The sequence below is a fragment of the Musca vetustissima genome, unplaced genomic scaffold, assembly GCF_032173495.1.
Source record: "Musca vetustissima isolate MV318-11 ecotype Yass unplaced genomic scaffold, APGP_CSIRO_Mvet_v1 utg744, whole genome shotgun sequence".
Taxonomy (NCBI): domain Eukaryota; kingdom Metazoa; phylum Arthropoda; class Insecta; order Diptera; family Muscidae; genus Musca; species Musca vetustissima.
In genome coordinates this window covers 614,268-634,074 of record NW_026888268.1, presented here as the reverse complement: position 1 = coordinate 634,074, position 19,807 = coordinate 614,268, and the positions used below count along the sequence as shown (strand labels likewise).

At 31.6% G+C, this 19,807-nt stretch overlaps 1 protein-coding gene across 2 annotated transcripts in view; it reads right to left on the bottom strand.

The window, feature by feature from the left end:
- Window positions 1-8,774, bottom strand: part of LOC133336057 (mucin-19-like) — a 41,368-nt gene extending 32,594 nt beyond the window's left edge. For both annotated transcript variants that reach the window (XM_061544352.1, XM_061544353.1), the window contains exon 1: window positions 8,714-8,774. In XM_061544352.1, coding sequence (XP_061400336.1) covers window positions 8,714-8,768 — 55 coding nt within the window. In that variant the 5' untranslated portion in view covers window positions 8,769-8,774. The remainder of the gene's footprint in view (window positions 1-8,713) is intronic.
- Window positions 8,775-19,807: the final 11,033 nt, after the last annotated feature.

The window sequence follows — 19,807 nt, the reverse complement described above, 5'->3', positions numbered from 1 at the left end:
TATTCAAAATATTGAAATATGGAATTCAATTTCTATTTAGTGAATTGAATTCAATAAAAAAAATATAATTTTGATTTTTTGTATTTAAAAATATATGATCTCATTGATTTTTTTCTCTCAGTGTATTTAGCCGGTGAATCTGCTTCATTACCTGTCATAATTTAGTTCATATGTCATATTAAACACCAGCGAACACAGAACAACACCGTTGAGACTGAGATAATGTTCCCTTGTGTATATAATGTCGGTATATATGTACTTTTTTGTTATAACTTTATGTCTACGTATATATTAACATATTTATAAACATTTGTATATTAATAATATAACTAGATAGTGAATCAAAAAGATGACAATATTTACATATTATAAAAATGGTTTTATTGTTTTAAAGGTATTCTTTAATATTATTCCACCAATTTCCTTTGAAGTTATTCATCAACGAAAAACTTTTGATGGGTTTGCCCCGTGTTCCAAGAGCCACATGGTCGAATTTTGTTTTTGCCTCACACCCACAGACTTATAATCCCTAAGGATGCCTCTATGTCACGGTTTTCACCTAACGATCTTGTACGGGTGCCGTTTTGGGCAACCTTTATCTTCGAGTGAGAATCGACTACTATTGAACCAGTTTTTAAGAGAGCTGCAATATGGTGCTTTATCACCATATAACGATTTATATTCATTGATGTACTCTTGTCGTGATAATTCACACCGAAAGTGGTGAAAACAACACAACACATGCCCGTACGTCAAATCGTATTACGTACGTTTATGCTAAAAAATGTCAAACTTTCCAGTGGAAATTTAAGGTGGCGGAAGACAACACTAAGCCTAGCCATCTACGATTTACATAACCTGTCGATGGGTTTTGAATTGTCTTAAAATCCGAAATACCAACATCAGTGCAAACATGCAACTAAAATCACCAAAATTCATAAAAAGGAGAGGGATTTTCATAGGTGAAACTAGATCAAAATATGGTTGTTAGAACTCTTAAAATTCTTTAAAAATATAAGCGATACGTTTATTCGCTCAATAAACGGCATAGTCAATGTACAGCCGGGGTAAAAAGAACTGCACGAACCTAGTACCGATCGTTCCATTTACAGAATAGTTCCTTTGAACCAGGTTTTTTTTTGGAATGTCCCAGCTCTAAAAAATGATATTAACAAACTTTTTATATTTTCCATCATGAGGTGTACATTCAAAATTCCAAAATTGATCGGAACCAATGAAAATAGTTTGTCAGAAGGTGATCTCCTTCGAGGAAACTCACACTTACGGTGGAAAAGACCTTCTGCAAACTAAAAATGGTTTGAGACCTTTTTATTAGAGGCTATGTCTAAACATGAACCTAAATTGAATTTTCTGTGGGGTCACATTATGAATTGTGGGGCTTTGACAATTCTCCAAATTAAGGGGATTCGATCGTTTTCGGTTTGCTAATTCGTTCAATAAACGGGTTGGTCTAGATAAACAAAACGAACTATGCGAACCAGAGCAAAAATGTACGACTGGAGCAAAAAGAACGAGGGAACCAGACATATTGCGGTATAGTTCCTTTCAACTAGTTCGTTGTGGAACGATCCAACTCTAAAAAATATCCTTAACAGACATTTAATATCCTTTGTCAAAATGTAATGTAAATTGCCTAGCAGAAGAGGTTTCTACTCCGAGAAAACGAACCTTAGGGTGGAAAATTCAGGTCAAAACATACATTTTAGGGCTCTGACAATTACTCAATAGACGGGACTGCCTAAAAGAACAAATGGAAATAGGCGAACGAGATCCAAATTGTTCGAACGGAGCAAAAAAAAAAACTTCATGAACGAATGAACCAGACCTTTTGCGGACTCTAAAAAATACACCTAACAAATTTTGTATAAACTCCATCATGATGTGTGCATTAAATCCAACTCTAAAAATATCCTTAATATAGAGAAACGAACCTTCAGGTCAAAACATGGATTTTAGGGATCTGACAAGCATTGAATAATAAAACCGATTCGATCGTTTTCGGTTCGTTAATTCGGTCAATAGACGGGATAGCCTAGATGAATAAAAGGAACTAGGCGAACGAGTTACACTTTGTTCGAAGCGAGCCAAAAAAGCTAGATGAACGAAGGAACCAAACGTTTTGCGGAATAGTTCCTTTTAACTAGTTCGTTCCGAAACGACAAAAAATATATTTTAACAAACTTGCCATAACCTTGATCATGATATGTGCATTCATACCATAAAAAAACCTTCTCCGAACAAAAACGAAATTCCAAATTGGAAAATTCTCCTAAAGCCTTCAGCAAACCAAAATCATCACTTCCTCTGAGCCACTATAAAAAGCAACATAATTGTAACCCCGCCTCCTCAAAGTCTGTACATCGCACACTAATTCTGACGGCAACGGAATCTGTCACTCACTCTCTGTCTCCTGCTAATGAACAGGTGATGGTTTTCATTATGAGAAATGTTGGTTTGTAAATATTTGATAAGTACCAGCGACGAACAACGCCAACCATGACGACGACAACGACAGCAACAACATTAAAATGCCGGAAGGTTGAATGCCGGCAACAGCTTCCTATTGTACGAATTTTTCATCAACAATGTCGGTTGGAAAATTCTTTGTGGAGCGGGCGTGAGAGGTTAGCAGTTATTTTGTCGGGGTTCCAAAATTAATTAGCCCTGAGCATATTTTTTTAGTTAGTTATTTTGTTTTTAAAATAAAGTGAAGGGCAAATAATAATCTAAATCAAAAGATTCTTTATTTTTATTAAGAAATAAGTTAAAGAAGGTTGGTATTAAGAGTCTTATGTAAAGAAAATTCATTCCATGGGGGAACATTCATACATTGCAGAGATCCTACCTTAGATATGAAACTTAGATTAGATAGTTATTAAAAAATGAGTTCATCAGTCAGCGGAATGTTATACCCTTGGATTTATTTTTCGTTGAAAGTCGAAACGCCATAGGGGTGTTTTTTAAAGTCTCAACACATAAAGTTTTCTTAATTTTTTTTATTTTGATGGGTAAGCATAAAAAAGTTAATACCATGTTGTATTTTGGGAGTTTCTTCCAATGAGGTTTGCCTATTTTGAAGTTGATAATAGTCAGTTCTCACTCTTACCGCTCTAAGTTAATTTATTATCCCTTTTAAATCTTTATAATTGTTTCTGAAAATTGTTTTAATTTGCGCACTTATATTAAAACTGTTGACAAAGTAAAAAATCTAAATCTATTTTTGTAACAAAATTTGCAAATTAATTCAACTGGACGAAAAAATGTTTTTGACCTTATAAAGCATTTCGTTTAATTAAATTTCATGCCATGCCTTGCCTTGCCTTGCAGAGATCGCAGCAAATATGTTTTGTCTAAAATTCTTAATTCTATGCCGCATTTAAATGAAAACCTTCGACGAGTACGGCCACGATGACATTACAAGGACAACACACTTTAGGCGAGGAAGGAGGTGAGTCGGGCGGTGACAATGACAACGATTAAAGTAAACACTGAGCTTGCAGTTAAAACTAAATACAATTTTTATTAAGAAATTGACGTAAAACAAACAAAAACAGAAGTACGGTAAGGTGACGCATTTTTAGCAAATAAAGAATGTTTGAAAGACAAACACTCGCATATACATGCACGCACACACACACACAGACAAATAAGTTATTGTAACTTTGTCCTCTGCAAAGTTGCTGCTATCAAAGTGAATTTATTTTAAAGAAAAGTATTAGATTTCACAAATGGGTGGAGGATAATTGTTAATGGATTTTTGGAAAATTGGTGGTATTACAGGGGGGAATTGGATTCTATAGATACAATTACATCTGCAGACCTAACAGATGGAGGATATTGTATCTATAGATACAATTAGTTCTTTTATAATCGACACCATAATTCTAATCTTTAAAAAACTACGCCTTGGTGAGGCCATTAAAATCTAATCTTTAAAAAACTACGCCTTCGTTAGGCCCTTGGTTAGGCCCTTAAAATCTAATCTTTAAAAAACTACGCCTTCGTTAGGCCCTTGGTTAGGCCCTTAAAATCTAATCTTTAAAAAACTACGCCTTCGTTAGGCCCTTAAAATCTAATCTTTAAAAAACTACGCCTTCGTTAGGCCCTTAAAATCTAATTTTTAAAAAACTACGCCTTCGTTAGGCCCTTAAAATCTAATTTTTAAAAAACTACGCCTTCGTTAGGCCCTTAAAATCTAATTTTTAAAAAACTACGCCTTCGTTAGGCCCTTAAAATCTAACCTTTAAAACACTACGCCTTGGTTAGGCCCTTAAAATCTAATCTTTAAAAATCTACGCCTTGGTTAGGCCCTTAAAATCTAATCTTTAAAAATCTACGCCTTGATTAGGTTCTTTAAATCGATTCTTTAAACATTTAAAATTGATGCTTTAAAAATCTACACCTTGATTAGGTCCTTAAAATTGAGCAAATATTCTTTAAAAATGCCTTCGTTAGGCCCTTGGTTAGGCCCTTAAAATCTAATCTTTAAAAAACTACGCCTTCGTTAGGCCCTTAAAATCTAATCTTTAAAAAACTACGCCTTCGTTAGGCCCTTAAAATCTAATCTTTAAAAAACTACGCCTTCGTTAGGCCCTTGGTTAGGCCCTTAAAATCTAATCTTTAAAAAACTACGCCTTCGTTAGGCCCTTGGTTAGGCCCTTAAAATCTAATCTTTAAAAAACTACGCCTTCGTTAGGCCCTTGGTTAGGCCCTTAAAATCTAATCTTTAAAAAACTACGCCTTCGTTAGGCCCTTAAAATCTAATTTTTAAAAAACTACGCCTTCGTTAGGCCCTTAAAATCTAATTTTTAAAAAACTACGCCTTCGTTAGGCCCTTAAAATCTAACCTTTAAAACACTACGCCTTGGTTAGGTCCTTTAAATCGATTCTTTAAAAATCTACGCCTTGGTTAGGTTCTTTAAATCGATTCTTTAAACATTTAAAATTGATGCTTTAAAAATCTACACCTTGATTAGGTCCTTAAAATTGAGCAAATATTCTTTAAAAATGTACGTTTTTGTTAGAGCCTTAACATATTTTCTTAAAAAATATACTCCTTAAATGTATTCTTTAAAAATGTACGCCTTTTTAAATCTACGTCGTCGTTGAAAAATATTCATTAAACCCCTTATTTTTTTATCGACGCGTTTTCTGGGTTCTTAAGGATATTTTTAAAAAAAATATACACCTTATTACATTTTTGAAATAAAAGTCCTTTGTTACGTCCTTAAAAATATTCTCTAAAATTACGGCTTTGTTAGGCGCTTGACAAAAATTGAATATCTGATTAATATTTCTTAAGGATAAGTCCTTGCCAAGTCCTTAAATGTTTACATCTCCATCCTTATCAGTCCTTGAGCAAATATTTCATAAAAAGTTCACGGCTTTATCCTGAAAAGTAGTAATAAAAGTTCCTCAAAAATCAACGCCAAATGTTCCTCAAAAATCACGTCATAGTCCTTAAATGTTCATGAAAAATAATTCCCCCAAATGTCCTACGACCTTAATTATCTTTTAAAAATATTCCATAAAAGTCAACAACCTTTAAGGAATATTAAGAATAAGTCCTTGCAAAAATTTTTGTTAAAAATCAATGCTTTGAACATTTTTTCATAAAAATTCGCGTTTAAACCCAACCCTAGAAAAAATCTCGCGTATATCATTAACAATATATGAAAAAATATTATATCCATAATAGTGCTTGAAAATATATTTTTCAAAAATCTACACATATCCTTTGAAAAACGCTTTTAACATACAAGTTTGTAATCTTGAAAGTCCTTGAAGAAATGTTCTTATCCAAACTTATATCCTTTTTGAGCCTTGAAAAATATTTTTTAACAAATTCACGCTTATATTCATACTAATTGTTTATTTTAATCCAGTCTTATATACTTGCTAGTTATTGAGAATATATTTAAAAAAAATCCATTATTATATCGTTGGTAATCCATAAAACTTGTCTTAAATAATCAACGCTTATATCCTTGCTAACCATTATACAATATAAATAAAAATATTATTTAAATAAATACACACAAAATTTTTATTTATATCCAAGAATTCAATCAATTTTTTTAATTATCTTAATTTGAAATTCTCGGAACCATCCATTTTAAATGAAATGAAACGTCTGGTCTGTTCATTTTAAATGAAATGTTTTGAACTTGAAATTAAATTCTTAGAAAAAAGAATAATAAGTAAAAATTCTTTGGGATTTCAAATAAAGAACTAAATAAATACTCGTATTTATTTTAACTTGACCAAAGTTGTGCTAGTTTTTTCTTTATTTAAACTGAAATGCTGTTTCCTGAAGCCATTGTATTTCTTTCGCATTTTCTTCTTCTTTTTCCAAATCTTTGTTTATTATAAAAATAAACCGTTCTTGGGGTTTTTTTTAATAAAATTATCCATGGTTACCATTACAACAAGGTACATATGTAAGTAGTTTGTTTCGGTGTGTGTGGGTCACCCGTGTAATGTGCATAATAATGTAATTTGTGTAAAATGTGTTGTGCGTAAAGAAGGGACAGAGGGAAGGTCGGTGTGTGTGTGTTTCCATACACGTGTTGTGTTGACTGCCTTCTTCATTTGTCCAATGTTGGCAGAAAAAAAGAAAAAACAAATACACCACCTCACACCTAAATCATCTAGAGAAAAATGTGTAAACCTCTGACCTGCCCCTGTTGATATGGCTGCCCTCAATGGCTGTTGTCCTTTTCATAGCCCCTGTGTAAATTACAAGAGAGAGGACTTGTACTAAACATTGGCGGAGAACATAAATTACGGCAAAACAATGAAGTGGAAATGCAATTAAGGAAACAAAAGAAAAGGAAATATAGTTTTGTTTTTATTTTTCTCAAATGAATACAGACTTTTCGAAGGATAAGAACAAAGGACACTCGAAGAAATTTAATTAGGAACGAAATTATTTGGTAATAATTATATTAAAATAGAATGCTTTAAAAATAAATACCACGATAACATCGAGAAATATTATTAAATAATCCAAGTTTAAATCTTAAATATCACTTCTTATAAAATACGCACTTATATTCTTGAAAAAAACCAAAAAATTGAAAAATAGGCTTCCAAAATCCACAATTAAATCCTTGAAATTTTTTCAATATAAACTCAAGTTTAAATTCTTGCTAATCCTTGTTTTTTTTAATCCACGTTTAAATCCTTGAATTTTTTTCTCAACCCACGCTTATATCCTTGTTAATCCATGTAAAAATATTTTTTAAAAATCCACGCTTATATCCTTGCAAATCCATGCAAAAATATTCTTTAAAAATTCACGCTTATATCCGTGCTAAAATATTTTTTTGAAATCCACGCTTATATCCTTGTTAATCCATGCAAAAATATTCTTTAAAAATTCACGCTTATATCCTTGCTAATCCTTGAAAAAATATTCTTTAAAAAACACGATATGCTTGATAATCCTTACAAAAATATTCTTTAAAAATTCACGCTTATATTCTTGCTAATCCTTAGAAAATATTTTATAAAAATTCACTCTTATATCCTTGTATATCCCTGAAAAATATTCTTTAAAAATCCACGCTTATATCCTTCCTAATTCCTAAAAAATAACATTCTTTATAAAATACACGCATTTATCCTTTTTACTCCTTGCAACAATGTTCGTTGAAAATCCACACACACATATATATATATATATATATATCCTTCTATATAAAATCCACGATTGCATCCTTAATAGTCCTTGAATATACAAATATTCTTACTTCCTTACAAATATTCTTTAAAAAAGCATATTAATATCGCTAATAGCCCCAGGGAAATATTTGTTAATAAATAAAAATAATAAAATTGTTAATAAATAGTCCTTGAAATGTATTCCTAGAAAAAATCCACGCCACGTTTATGTCCTAGCAAATCATTAAAAAATATTTGTAAAAAAATCTACAACAATATCCTTCCCATTTGTTAGCCACATCTATATATTTTATAGATCTTGGAAAATGTCGACACAAATCCACTCTTAGCGCCTTCACAATCCCGTCAGTAAGACATTCTTAAAGAATCTACGTAAAGTTAGGTGAATATATTTGCAACTCCTGAAAATATATATTTAAAAATTAGCATGATTATAGCTGTCTAGTCATTTTAAATGTGGTCTTTATAAAATCTCAGCCATTTAGTGACTCTATTTGAATTCTCCCCACTGTGTAATACCCAAACCAAAGAAACAAGTTCAAAATTATTCTACCATTGGCCGGTAAATTAGTTGCAAAACTGTTTAAGGGCCAGCAAACACGTCAAAATGACAAAAACAACAACAACAAGAGGCCAAGAGGCTACTTGTCAACCTTGAAAGTGAGTAGCTACTAAGCCTAAGGACAACAATACGCACATAGACACAAACGCACTCACTCACTACACTGCGGAGCTACAGCGTCTACAGAGGAAGAAAGGAAGAAAAACGAAACAATGACAAAACTGATGGGGATGAGGACGATGATGATGAGGACGATAATGGTAAGGCTAAAAGTGGGCTTATGATTTTTTAGGCCAAACATACAAATAATTGCCAGGACATGAAAAGGACAGAACGGAGAACAACAGCTTAAAATGACAGGACAAACTTCAATCCATTATAAGAAAGAACTACAAAAACAACAACAAAATCACTTGGAAGAAGAAAATCTCTTGAATAGCAAACCTTTTTTGTAGCCATTCAATGAATGACATATCGACTTGATTGACAAGGAGAACATGATGGAAACTTTACTGCCGATGATGACGATGATGGTGGGTGTGGTGCTGGTGTCACAACCCATAAAGCAATGAATGGCCAAAGTGATGACACCATAAGTCACCTGATCCCAACAACACCTCGAATATCTAGAAGTAACCTTTTGCCGCACAGATAGCTTTTACTGTGTGCCCCGATGTGCGATGTGTGTGTTTGTGTGCGCGCCTATGTTGCCTCCCCGGAATAAAGCTGCCAATATAAATCAAGTTTCATATATGCGTAATACGGATTCAGTAGGCAGTTGAAGAATTCACACAGACACACATATGGTTTAGATTATCTGGCGACACTGTCATTCATGCAGGACGACTGGCTGAAAAAAGAAAACACAAATAGAGGAAATGTTGAGGAGATTATATTAGGTTTACAATAACAACGACAACAACAGAAACATCAACTAGAGAACAGGAACATACACATTTTGGGACACATCACAAATCCGGATACAACTGCCGACCAAAGGAAGTATTTCAATATGGTTTTCGGTTTGGTTTTGGTTCAGTCTATTTTTTTTAGAGCGATGTTGTGTTCTTGAGCTAAAAATGGAACTGAAGTGCAAAAATTTTTGATAAAATGGTAATGGAAATTGAAAATCGGATTAAAGTTTAAAAAATGATTTAAATTTGTATCTGAAATCATTTTTAAAAGAATATTCTTCGAATTTTAAACAATATCTTTTTCTAGGACATCCAATGCAAAACTCATGGATTTAAAAAAAATATCTCGAGAACTTTTAAGGATATAAACTTGTTTTTTAAATTATATATTTTAAGATCCATGTAACATCAGATTTTTTAGACAGTTTTATGGATCTAAGATTGAATTGAATATCATATTTTAAAGGACCTTTAATGATTTAATAGTGGATATTTAAAGGATATATTTTCAAGGGCTATTAAAGAAGTTAGAGTTGATTTTTTAAAGAATATTTTTGTAGGGAAAATTTGATTTTTAAAGAATATTTGTTTATGATGCTTAATAACCTAAAAATATTTTTTTCAAGGACTATAAGGAAGTAAGAGTGGAATTTTTAAAGAATATTTTTTTTCAAGGACTATTATCCCAACAAACCAAAAGTATTGAGAATAATATTATATTAAGCTTACCAACACAAGCATTAAGCTTGAAAAAGTCTTGAGATAATCTTGAGAAATGTTTATTAATAATTGTAGAAAAATCAAAACGGAACCCTTATGATACAATTACTTGTGTAATGTTACTAAAAGCTTATTCTTGCAATTGTAGAATAAGCTTACAAATGTAATTTTATCTTAACTAGTGTGTATAAAGGTTACTCATCTCAATATACAACTCTTGAGAAACATTTGTGTACAACAATAGTTTATCAAGCATAGTTGAAAACTGTTTGTGAAGTCAAATTTTAACAACATTTTTTTAATATTACTAAAAAAAGCTTAAGAACAACTATTATTATAAGCTTGTTCTCAAGTGGTATTGAGATTTGATTACTGAATGGTATGTTGGGATGGAGGTAAGTGTGGATTTTTCAGAATAATTTTTCAAGTACTCTTTGGTATGTGAGCGTGAATTTTTTAAGGAATATTTTTGCAAGGATTATTAGGAGGTGAGGAGAGAGAATTTTTTTAAAAATTAGCGTGAATTTTTAAAGAATATTTTAAAGGACTATTGAGGATACAAATGTTGCTTTTTAAGAAAAAAAACTATTTTTCAAGGGCTATTAAGGATATAAGCGTGGAATAAAGTATATTTTTGAAGGGCCAAAGTTGATTTTTTAAGATTGTATTTTCAATGATGTTTCGTGGATTTTCAAGAAAGGATATTTTTGAAGGATTTTTAATATTCTAAGCATACATTTTTTAACTTATATGTTTTCAAGGACTATTAAGGATATAAGCGTGGATTTTTAAAGAAAATTTTGTAAAGGGCTATTAAAAAGGGAATGTGGATTTTTTAAAGAATATTTTTTCAAGGACTGTTAAGGATGAATGCGTGGATTTTTTAAAGAATATTTTTTTCAAGAAATTTTAAGGATATATGAGTGAATTTTATAAATATTATTTTCAGGGACTATTACGGATGTAAGGGTAGATTTTTAAAGTATATTGGTTTAAGGACTATTAGTGATGTAAGCTTGAATTATTAAAGAATATTTTTCAAGGACTATCAAGGATGTATGAGTGGATTTTTAAAGAATATTTTTCAAGAAATATTAAAAGGGAATCGTTGGGTTTTAAGAATTTGGTTTTTAAGGGTCATTTAATATCTAATCGTTAATTAAAAAATCAAGGATTATTAAGGATATAAGAGTGGATTTAATGAAATATGTTAAAGTACTATGTAGAATAAAAACGTCAATTAGAAACAAATATTCAGGGGACCTTAAGGCCCTAGCTTTGGATACAAAAATATTTTCAGGAACCACAAATATCTAAGTGTGGATTTGGAAAAGAAGCATTTTGGAACACAGTTTATCACAGTTTTAAGGACTACCAAGGATATAAGTACTACGTCCATTATTTGAAGAAATAAATTTCAAGGATTAGGTGGATTTTAAAAATGGAAGGACATGAATTTTTAAAACAATATTTTTTTTGAGTAATACAAAAAGTATCTGCCAGAATTTTTTGGGAATATGTTTGCAAGGACTACCACTACTATAATTCTAGATTTGGTAGTGAATAATTTTTCAAGGACTACAAGGATTACATGATTTTTTTTAAAGAATTTATCATTAAGTTTGTTATCCTAGAAGATAAATTCTTTATTTTTTTAAGAATATTTTGTATAACTATGTGAATTTTTAACTAATACTTCTTCAAGGATTTAGAGGATTTAAAAAATATATTTTTAAAGGACAAAGTGAATTTTTTTAAGAAAACTTATGATTTCTATAGCATTTTTTTAAGATTACGAGGATTTTTTGGGAATGTTTCTTTCAAGGACATTGTACATTTTTAAGGACTATTTTTTTAATTTGTTTAAAGATTATGTTGTTGAGATATCGTTGGAGTCCTTTTTCCAAGAGGTGGTGCTATTTTCTTAGATTTTTTTATTTTTTTAAGTTACCAATTTTTTTTTATTGTCTAAACTTTTTGGCCTTCAATATTTTTTCTACAAAATTTTTCTCCACCCCCTTCAATAATCTCTAAGAATACGTGTTTCCAAAATGCAAACTGAAATACCTGGAAATCTAAATTAACTTTGCCAAAACTGTACGTGTGTGTGTGTTTGATTTCAGTTTCACACCTTGCAATCGATAATGTTGTTGGTTTTTTTCTTTGGCACCTATCCCGCTTCACTATTTTGGCACAATTATTCATGTAATTTCATTGTATCCTATCCAAGTTTTTTTTTTGGTAAATGAAGGACATGTCCTAATAGATAAAAAACTTGAGGAATTACCAAATAAAAACAACAAAATTCTTTGGAAAAAATTCGTTAACATTTTTTTGGAAGGTAAATGTCATTGGAATGTCTGTTTTATTCCTTTGGCTTGCATAAATTCGTGCGAAATGCTGCATCATCGTCATCTTCTTCAATTTCGAAAAACCATTTCTTGGATTATTGTATTAGCATGATTTTTTTCGTCTGGTATTAGTGTGAAGTGCAGGTGAGAGAAATCCTTGAAAGATGAAATGACACTCAGATGGTGTTTATGGCGGAAAGTTGATGATGGTATGAAGAGAGTATAAAGGAAGAATTTCAATTTAATAGCATGGAGTGAAGTTTTGGTTTATGAAATAATTATTTTACAAGAAACAAATTGATGGAAGTATATAATGGTTTTGAAGTTCTGGAACCAACGTCTTAACATTAACCTTGGTTTTGGATTTATACCATTTGGGTGAAAGGTAGAGCGATATACCCCATCTTCGAACTTGATTAAAGTTTGGAAGAAATGTTACGATTTGCAGATTTTGGATGAACGTAACCGATACTCGCTTCGAGAGTTATCGTGGGCACCAGCCAGTCAGACAGACGAACATTTATAAGTCGACTCCTAATTACATGAAACTGATTTGGTTTAAGGGAACCCCCCATTCTCGATTTTATTTTTTCAAGATTTTCAATGGGCTGGTAAATCAATACCAATTCTTGTTAAGGTTTGTAACTTTGCACATATATATTTGACGATTTAAAAGAGAAGAAAAATAATTTACAAATAAATTTTGTAATTGTTTTGTTGTTGTTTTTTGTAATTAAAGAGAAGCCCTTATTTTTGATGGCGGGCATGATAACTCCTCACTGGAACATCGGAATCCGAAAATTCCAACGGTGTTAACATTTTGTTTTGATTTAATTCAAATCTACTTTAAAATTAACAAAATGGCGGACAAAAAATTTCAAGTGAAAATCACCGATTTTTGAAGAAAACCCAAGTTAAAAAATAAGAAGATATAACCGATTGGCTTTATCCTAGCATACAAGTGACATCACCGAGAAACCTGTAAAAATTTAGAATCGATTGGGTTATTAGTTTTTAAGTTATCGTGCCCGCCATTCGCAAAAGAGAAAAACGCGTTTAAAGTTTGAGAAGCCCTTTAGCCCTCACTTGATGCTGACACAATAAATCGGCTATATCTTCAAGAGTTCTTGAGATTTTCACATGAAATTTGTTAGGGACATTTTTGAATTAGTGTAGATTCGAATTAAATCAAAAAAAAAAAAGTTTTTGACCCCGAGAATGGGGGGTCCCTTTAAAGAAACATGGGGTTTAAAACAATTATTTTGATTGCGTAGGTTGAAATTTGCATAAGGCCGAGGGTATGCAGATGGTTTTATTGTTTATCAAAGTATTATCCAGCATGATTTATGTATTGTGAACAACACAACACATGGCCGTACGCCAAACCGTACTGAATACGTTTGTGCTAAAAAATGTAAAACTTTCCAATGATAATTTCAGGCATCACCTTATACTGCCTTGGCCAGAAATATATTTGCCCTCGAATCCTATTCATACAAAGTTAATCCTATTTTATTTAAAAAAAACTCCTTACAGTCTTATCCTAATATCCCGCCTATGAAGAACATAAAATAAACACTTAGGCACACATAAATGTTTATGACACCAGCTATTGTCATAATTTTTCTGTTTTTTTTTTTTTCTTTTACTCTCCGGCCCAGTATTCAGCTCGGTTACATGGAAATATTGCAGTGAATTTATGACCATATGGAACATTAAAACGTACCGATATAAGAAAAACAACAATAACAAACATTACTGAAGAGAGCTGGGGGAAAAATCCCATATTTCTAGTTACTACATACACATACAACAGCATTTATAACACACATTTACAAGAATATTTCATTTTTTGATGCATATACAAGTGAAAAACCATGGGAGGCTTATGAAATATTTTCATAAACTTAAATGTTTGATATATTAAATTCTTTTGTAAATATTTTGCAATTGTATAATAGAAGAAAAAAAAATATTTTACCAGTCCATTTTTTTCGTTTTTAGGATTGGTCGAATATTAGATAATCTTTCCCTTTCTTTCACATTTTGTGAAATGTGATAATTTATTACACAAAAATATCTACACGATATTTTTATTTTTTATCCTTGTTATGTCCTTTTTGGTTTTTAATATAAAAATTCCTATAATTACCCCACTGTGCCACACACTGTTGTTGCTTTTTTGCACTCTTATAAAAAAAACACACTAACATGTTGGACCATATGTGTCACACATTCACAATGTTGACACGCACTTATGGACACTGAATGTTTATTGTCGATTTCTTCTTCCTCTTCCTATCCCCTTCCTTTCGTTTTTCAATTTTTTTTGTATTTCAATAATCATAGTTTTTAAAGTGGAAATATAAATGACTTTTTTTGTGTAATAACAGTTTTTAAATGTGTGAATATAAAAAATGAAAACGACAGGGATCAGTGGGGAGGACATTTTTGTATGATGTCTAAAATATGAAAATTCTATGTAATTATAGCCACAGCTTTAAATAAGGGCGAGGGTAAATGAAATATCAGGTTAAGACCCAAAATGACAATTTAGAGTCGATTTAGAAATGTCCAGATCCACGGACATTTGACGGGTGTGCACGAGAAATCTCGAAGGCAGTAGGTATGGTTGAAAAGAGTGGTGGTTTACATCATCATATCCAATTTTAGGACATACTCGTACACTAATGCCTGTGAGTGTCCTTTTGTGCGCTCTAGAGAAGGTAGAAAGTTAGAAGAAGTCATTTTTGGAATTGGGTTTCTTAATATTTTGTTTTGTTTGTGAAATCCTTCAGTTTTTCCCATTCACACACATCCAGGTTGGGTTTTCCGCGAAAGGTGTTGTTACCTAAGAATTGGGTTCGGAAGTTTACAAAAGCTGCGTAGTGGCATAGGGAATTTTCCAATGTTACGCTGTTTTTTCCACAAGCTCTACACCAGTCGCTTCCCTCGCATCCAATCTTCTGTAAGAATACCTGTCCGACTAAGTGAGTAACTATGTGTTAAAAAAAGTGTCTATCGATCTAACACTTTGTGGTACTTCTCTTAAAAAGCATAAATTTTGAAAATTTGTAAATTGCGTATGTTGCTAATTGAGATTTGGATTTGGTCTAAATTATACACATGGATTCTCTATCAGATCGAAATATGACGCCCTACTTACAAAGGTCAACGGTACGGTACAACGAACATTTTATACACCCCACTATGAGGAACGCAATAAAATTTGTTGTATGTGTATAACCTTCTGTCGATCGAACAGTTATAGCATCTATGAAGTACCATTAAAATGACTTTAGGCAATCTGTGCAGAATTTCATTTCATTAGGGCAGACTTAGGGTCTTTGCATTTATATAAAATTGGACAAAGTTATGTAAGAGTATTATAAACAAACTAACTCCCATAATGTCTAAATCTGATCCAATTTCGACTGCTACTTTGTACAAAACTTAGTTTTTTTCTGAGACATGTCAAAGTTCACCTAATTCAAAAGTCGGCTTAGAAAGTGATTTTACATACCTACCTGTAAGTCTACCTAGATACCTTGCTAAATCAGTGATCCATTCAGGCCCAGTTGGATGAAGAACCAAAAATAAAAAGTAAACCCATGGATGAGTTTGAGCTTTTTATAACCTCCTCAGCTTTATAGCTAATGAGGGTATTATACACTGGGATAAGTCAAAAATGTGTGTGTTTCTTTGGACAAAATCAGATTCAGATAATTTTGAATCGATTTACAAATGTTCGCCCGTCCGTCTGGCCGGCTTTTGTCGTAAGGTATAACCGATGGTATCCAAACTTTGCACATCGTAATATTTCTTCCAAACTTATTTCAAGTTCGATGATGGGGAATATCGGTCCATTCCTTCTGGTATCTCCCACACAAAATGGTCTAAATTGTGCAAAAAAAATAATAATAATTTTAAAATATCATGCGAACAGACTATTCAATAACATGCGAATGGAATGCCAATTTTGATCCAAACATAGCACAACATATTTGCTGGTCCACTCCTTCTGACAAATGGTGAAAAATGTCAATATTTCAAAATCATGTATGAGGCATATGAAATGTCCGATTTGAACTAAACTTTGCACATGCCATTATCTTTACCAATCTTAACTAAAGTCCGAATGTGGATTCCGTCGGCCCTCTCCTTCTGGTACTTACCTCACGAAGGATCAATATTTTATAAACTTTTAAATTAAATTTAAAGCGAATTGAATAACCGATTCGAACAACATTAAAAACTAAACCTCTTTGATAAATATAAACAACCTATATACAACAGGATATGAGCAGAGAAGATCATGAGGTATTAATACAGATATATACAAAATATATACAAAAGACCAAACGGTCTGCATTAGGGGGCGAAGGGTCTTCTTATAGAAGACCAGACAACAAGGAGGTCTTTTTACAAGAAGACTAGGATGTCAGATGACTTTCTCTTAGTAGATCACCTTGACTTATTTTAAAAGTTTAGGAGGTATTCTACTTGAAATACCTTCATGTCTTCGAAAAATAGACTAATTGACTTCTATTAGGTCTTCTAATAGATTAGCAAAAGTTATTATAGATGACCAAGAAATCTTTTTATATAGGACTAGGAGGTCTTCTTATAGAAAACAACTAGGTTATCCTTAAAGACAACTAAATTGACTTATTATATGTTACAGATGGGGTTTTCTAAATAATTTTTTACAGAAGCCCAAAAGTTCCTCTTCTAAGATATCACAGTAGTTCCTTTTATTCAAGACTAAAAAGGCTTTAGATAAAAATCAATAATCAATGGTCATCGTATCGGGAAAACAGTTAGTAGTACCATAACATATGTGCAAAAATTCAAAATTCAAATTAAATATACACGCCATACTGTAGATCCGTGCATACAAAAATTTTAGACGAGGATTGGCTCGTTTCAGTAGAGAATTGTAACCACCGAGAATGCAAACAATACAAATTACCTGTAACATTAAATTATGATAAAAATCATAAATTCACCTTAACATCAAATCCTCCCAAGGCTTATAAACGTCTGCTTTTCCTCCCATCCTTTTATTTAAATATTATCCCATAGGATTTTTTTTAAATAAATCCCAGACGCATTATTCATAAATCAAAAGATACTTTGAAATGAAAAAGCAGAGGAGAAACAACAGAAATTTTCAAAATACAATGTGATTCCTGGAAAAATCACTTAATACGAATTATACAATGTACATATTATATATATGTTTGTATGCATCGACGTAGCTTTTAGAAGAAATTATTATACTCCATAGACATCATTAATTAGTCATCATTATCATTATAAATGTCTATGGATGGTTTGGTGTACGACGTATAAATATAAATTACAAGGAACCACAGTAAGGAAAGATGGCTGATATTTAATCAGTCTAATTACACACCAAAAGCAATAATGGAGCGGAGAGCGAGAGAGATAGAATATAATTTATTAGAAGAGCACAGAAGGCAAGATAGAGAATATATGATATACAGATGTTTATAATAAATATGAACTTTGCTGAATGTTAATTACTAATTAGCTGGCAATAATAACAAGCCAACAAGCAAATATAATGGAAATGTATAATTTATATTTGCTACTCCAGAAATATGAATGGAAGGAAAGAATAAATAATAAAAATTAAGAAAATGTTTCAATAACACACAAGGACGTGCACTGAATACATTAGTTAAATGCATTTATACAGGCTGTCGGAGAAAAATAGCAGAGTTATTAAAATATACGTTTTGTAAAACAGATGAAATGGAGGGAAATATCAATCTAAATCAATTTATTAAATATATTTTCATAACATAACATAATTCAAAATTTATATCTGAAAATTTTCGAAATAAGTTTGTGGGTAAGAAAGCTAATTTTTTTAATTGTCATTTGAAAATTTTTGAGTTTCAACTATATACATAATTCTGAGCTAATTGCAAAAATGCGAATATTTATAATCATAAATATTTAAACAAATGCCAAACTTTCGATTTTTGTTATCAATATATTATTATATTATCAATTTAAATATTCTTTTCTTTTGCTAAATTGTATCCCCCACAAACAATTGTCGTTCTTGTAATTCCACAAATCTATTCAACGGCATGACATTGTACAAATTCATTGCCTACTTTTAGGAGTATCATGATTTTTTCCCTTATTATTGCCAGACATAAAGATGTTGTTGGTTATTGTTATTATTATTTCCTTAATAAAATTCCTTATTCTATATTCAACAAAAAATATTAATGTTTAATGTGTTACACACGAACTATGCTATTTTAATGTCTTTATGTTTCAAAAGCAAGAAAATAACACGCGAAGGAAGACAAAAACAAATAAAACATTCTACAAATACTATTAAAACATGCAAATGATTGTTGTTTTGTGTTCAAAATATATTATGTGTTGTTATGTTTTCTTACAAACAAAAACATACAAAACAAAAATAGAAAATTTTCATATTTTCTTACAGACAGACGCCAGCATCAACCATCAGCCAGTAATGAACGAACGGAGCAGCAGCATCCAACAAACCAACCAATAGAACATTACACAAATACAAATGAATAACAAAAGAATATATATGTGGTACAGTGGCTCAAAGGAACAAAGTGGAATTGTTGGAAAGTACAAATATGATATTTTAACGGAGGATGGGTCAAATTGAGCTTTTATAGAAGATCCAATTGTAAACCCGACAAGTCTTATAAGACTCCAAAAATATTTTTCAATCGTCATTACACCGAATTTTGCATAAAGATTGAGGTCTTGAGGCTTTGAAAGGCAAAGTGGGCCGGTTATTAACAACTTCGTGTCATTGCGGATCGAGTCGTTCTAATGCATGAAAATGATCCGGAATATCATTGAATACTCATTATTTATTCAAAAGAAGCCTCTTCATCCTTAACGTGTGGCGTTTCTAGTCCGGTAGGTCATTGGACTTTACTTTTTCGAGAATGAGGTTGGGTCATGGATAGATCGTTATTGATTATTTATGATCGAAGTTGAATGGTATGGAAAACTTTACTTTCAATAAGTCGAGGATACATGCCCAACGAAAAAAAAAATTATGGGAAAAGTTTTCTGATAGGATTCAAAAATCATATGAGAGTTGGCCACCTAGATCTTGGTGGCCAACAATTTTTCGACTCTGTTCTTTTGGAGCCAAGTGGAAAATAAGGTCTACGCATCAATTCCAGACCTCAAAGATAGAATTCTTAAGTCTTAACCGAATATAGGGTTGCCACATTGCAATTTGTTTTTGTACAATTTTATGAAAAATATATGGTTCCCCATTGACGATATGCTTTCATTTTTATTCCAAAATAATCCTCGATTTTTTATATCTAAAAAGTGAATACAAAAATTACACAACTTATTTAAAAACTCACTGGAAAGTCAAGAGATTTGTATATAGAAGACAAGGAGCTATTTTATGGAAGACCAGTAGGACTAGTTATAGATGATTTGAAGGACATATTGTAGAAGATCCGAAATGTTTACTCTTCTAGAAGATCAGTAGGCCGTCT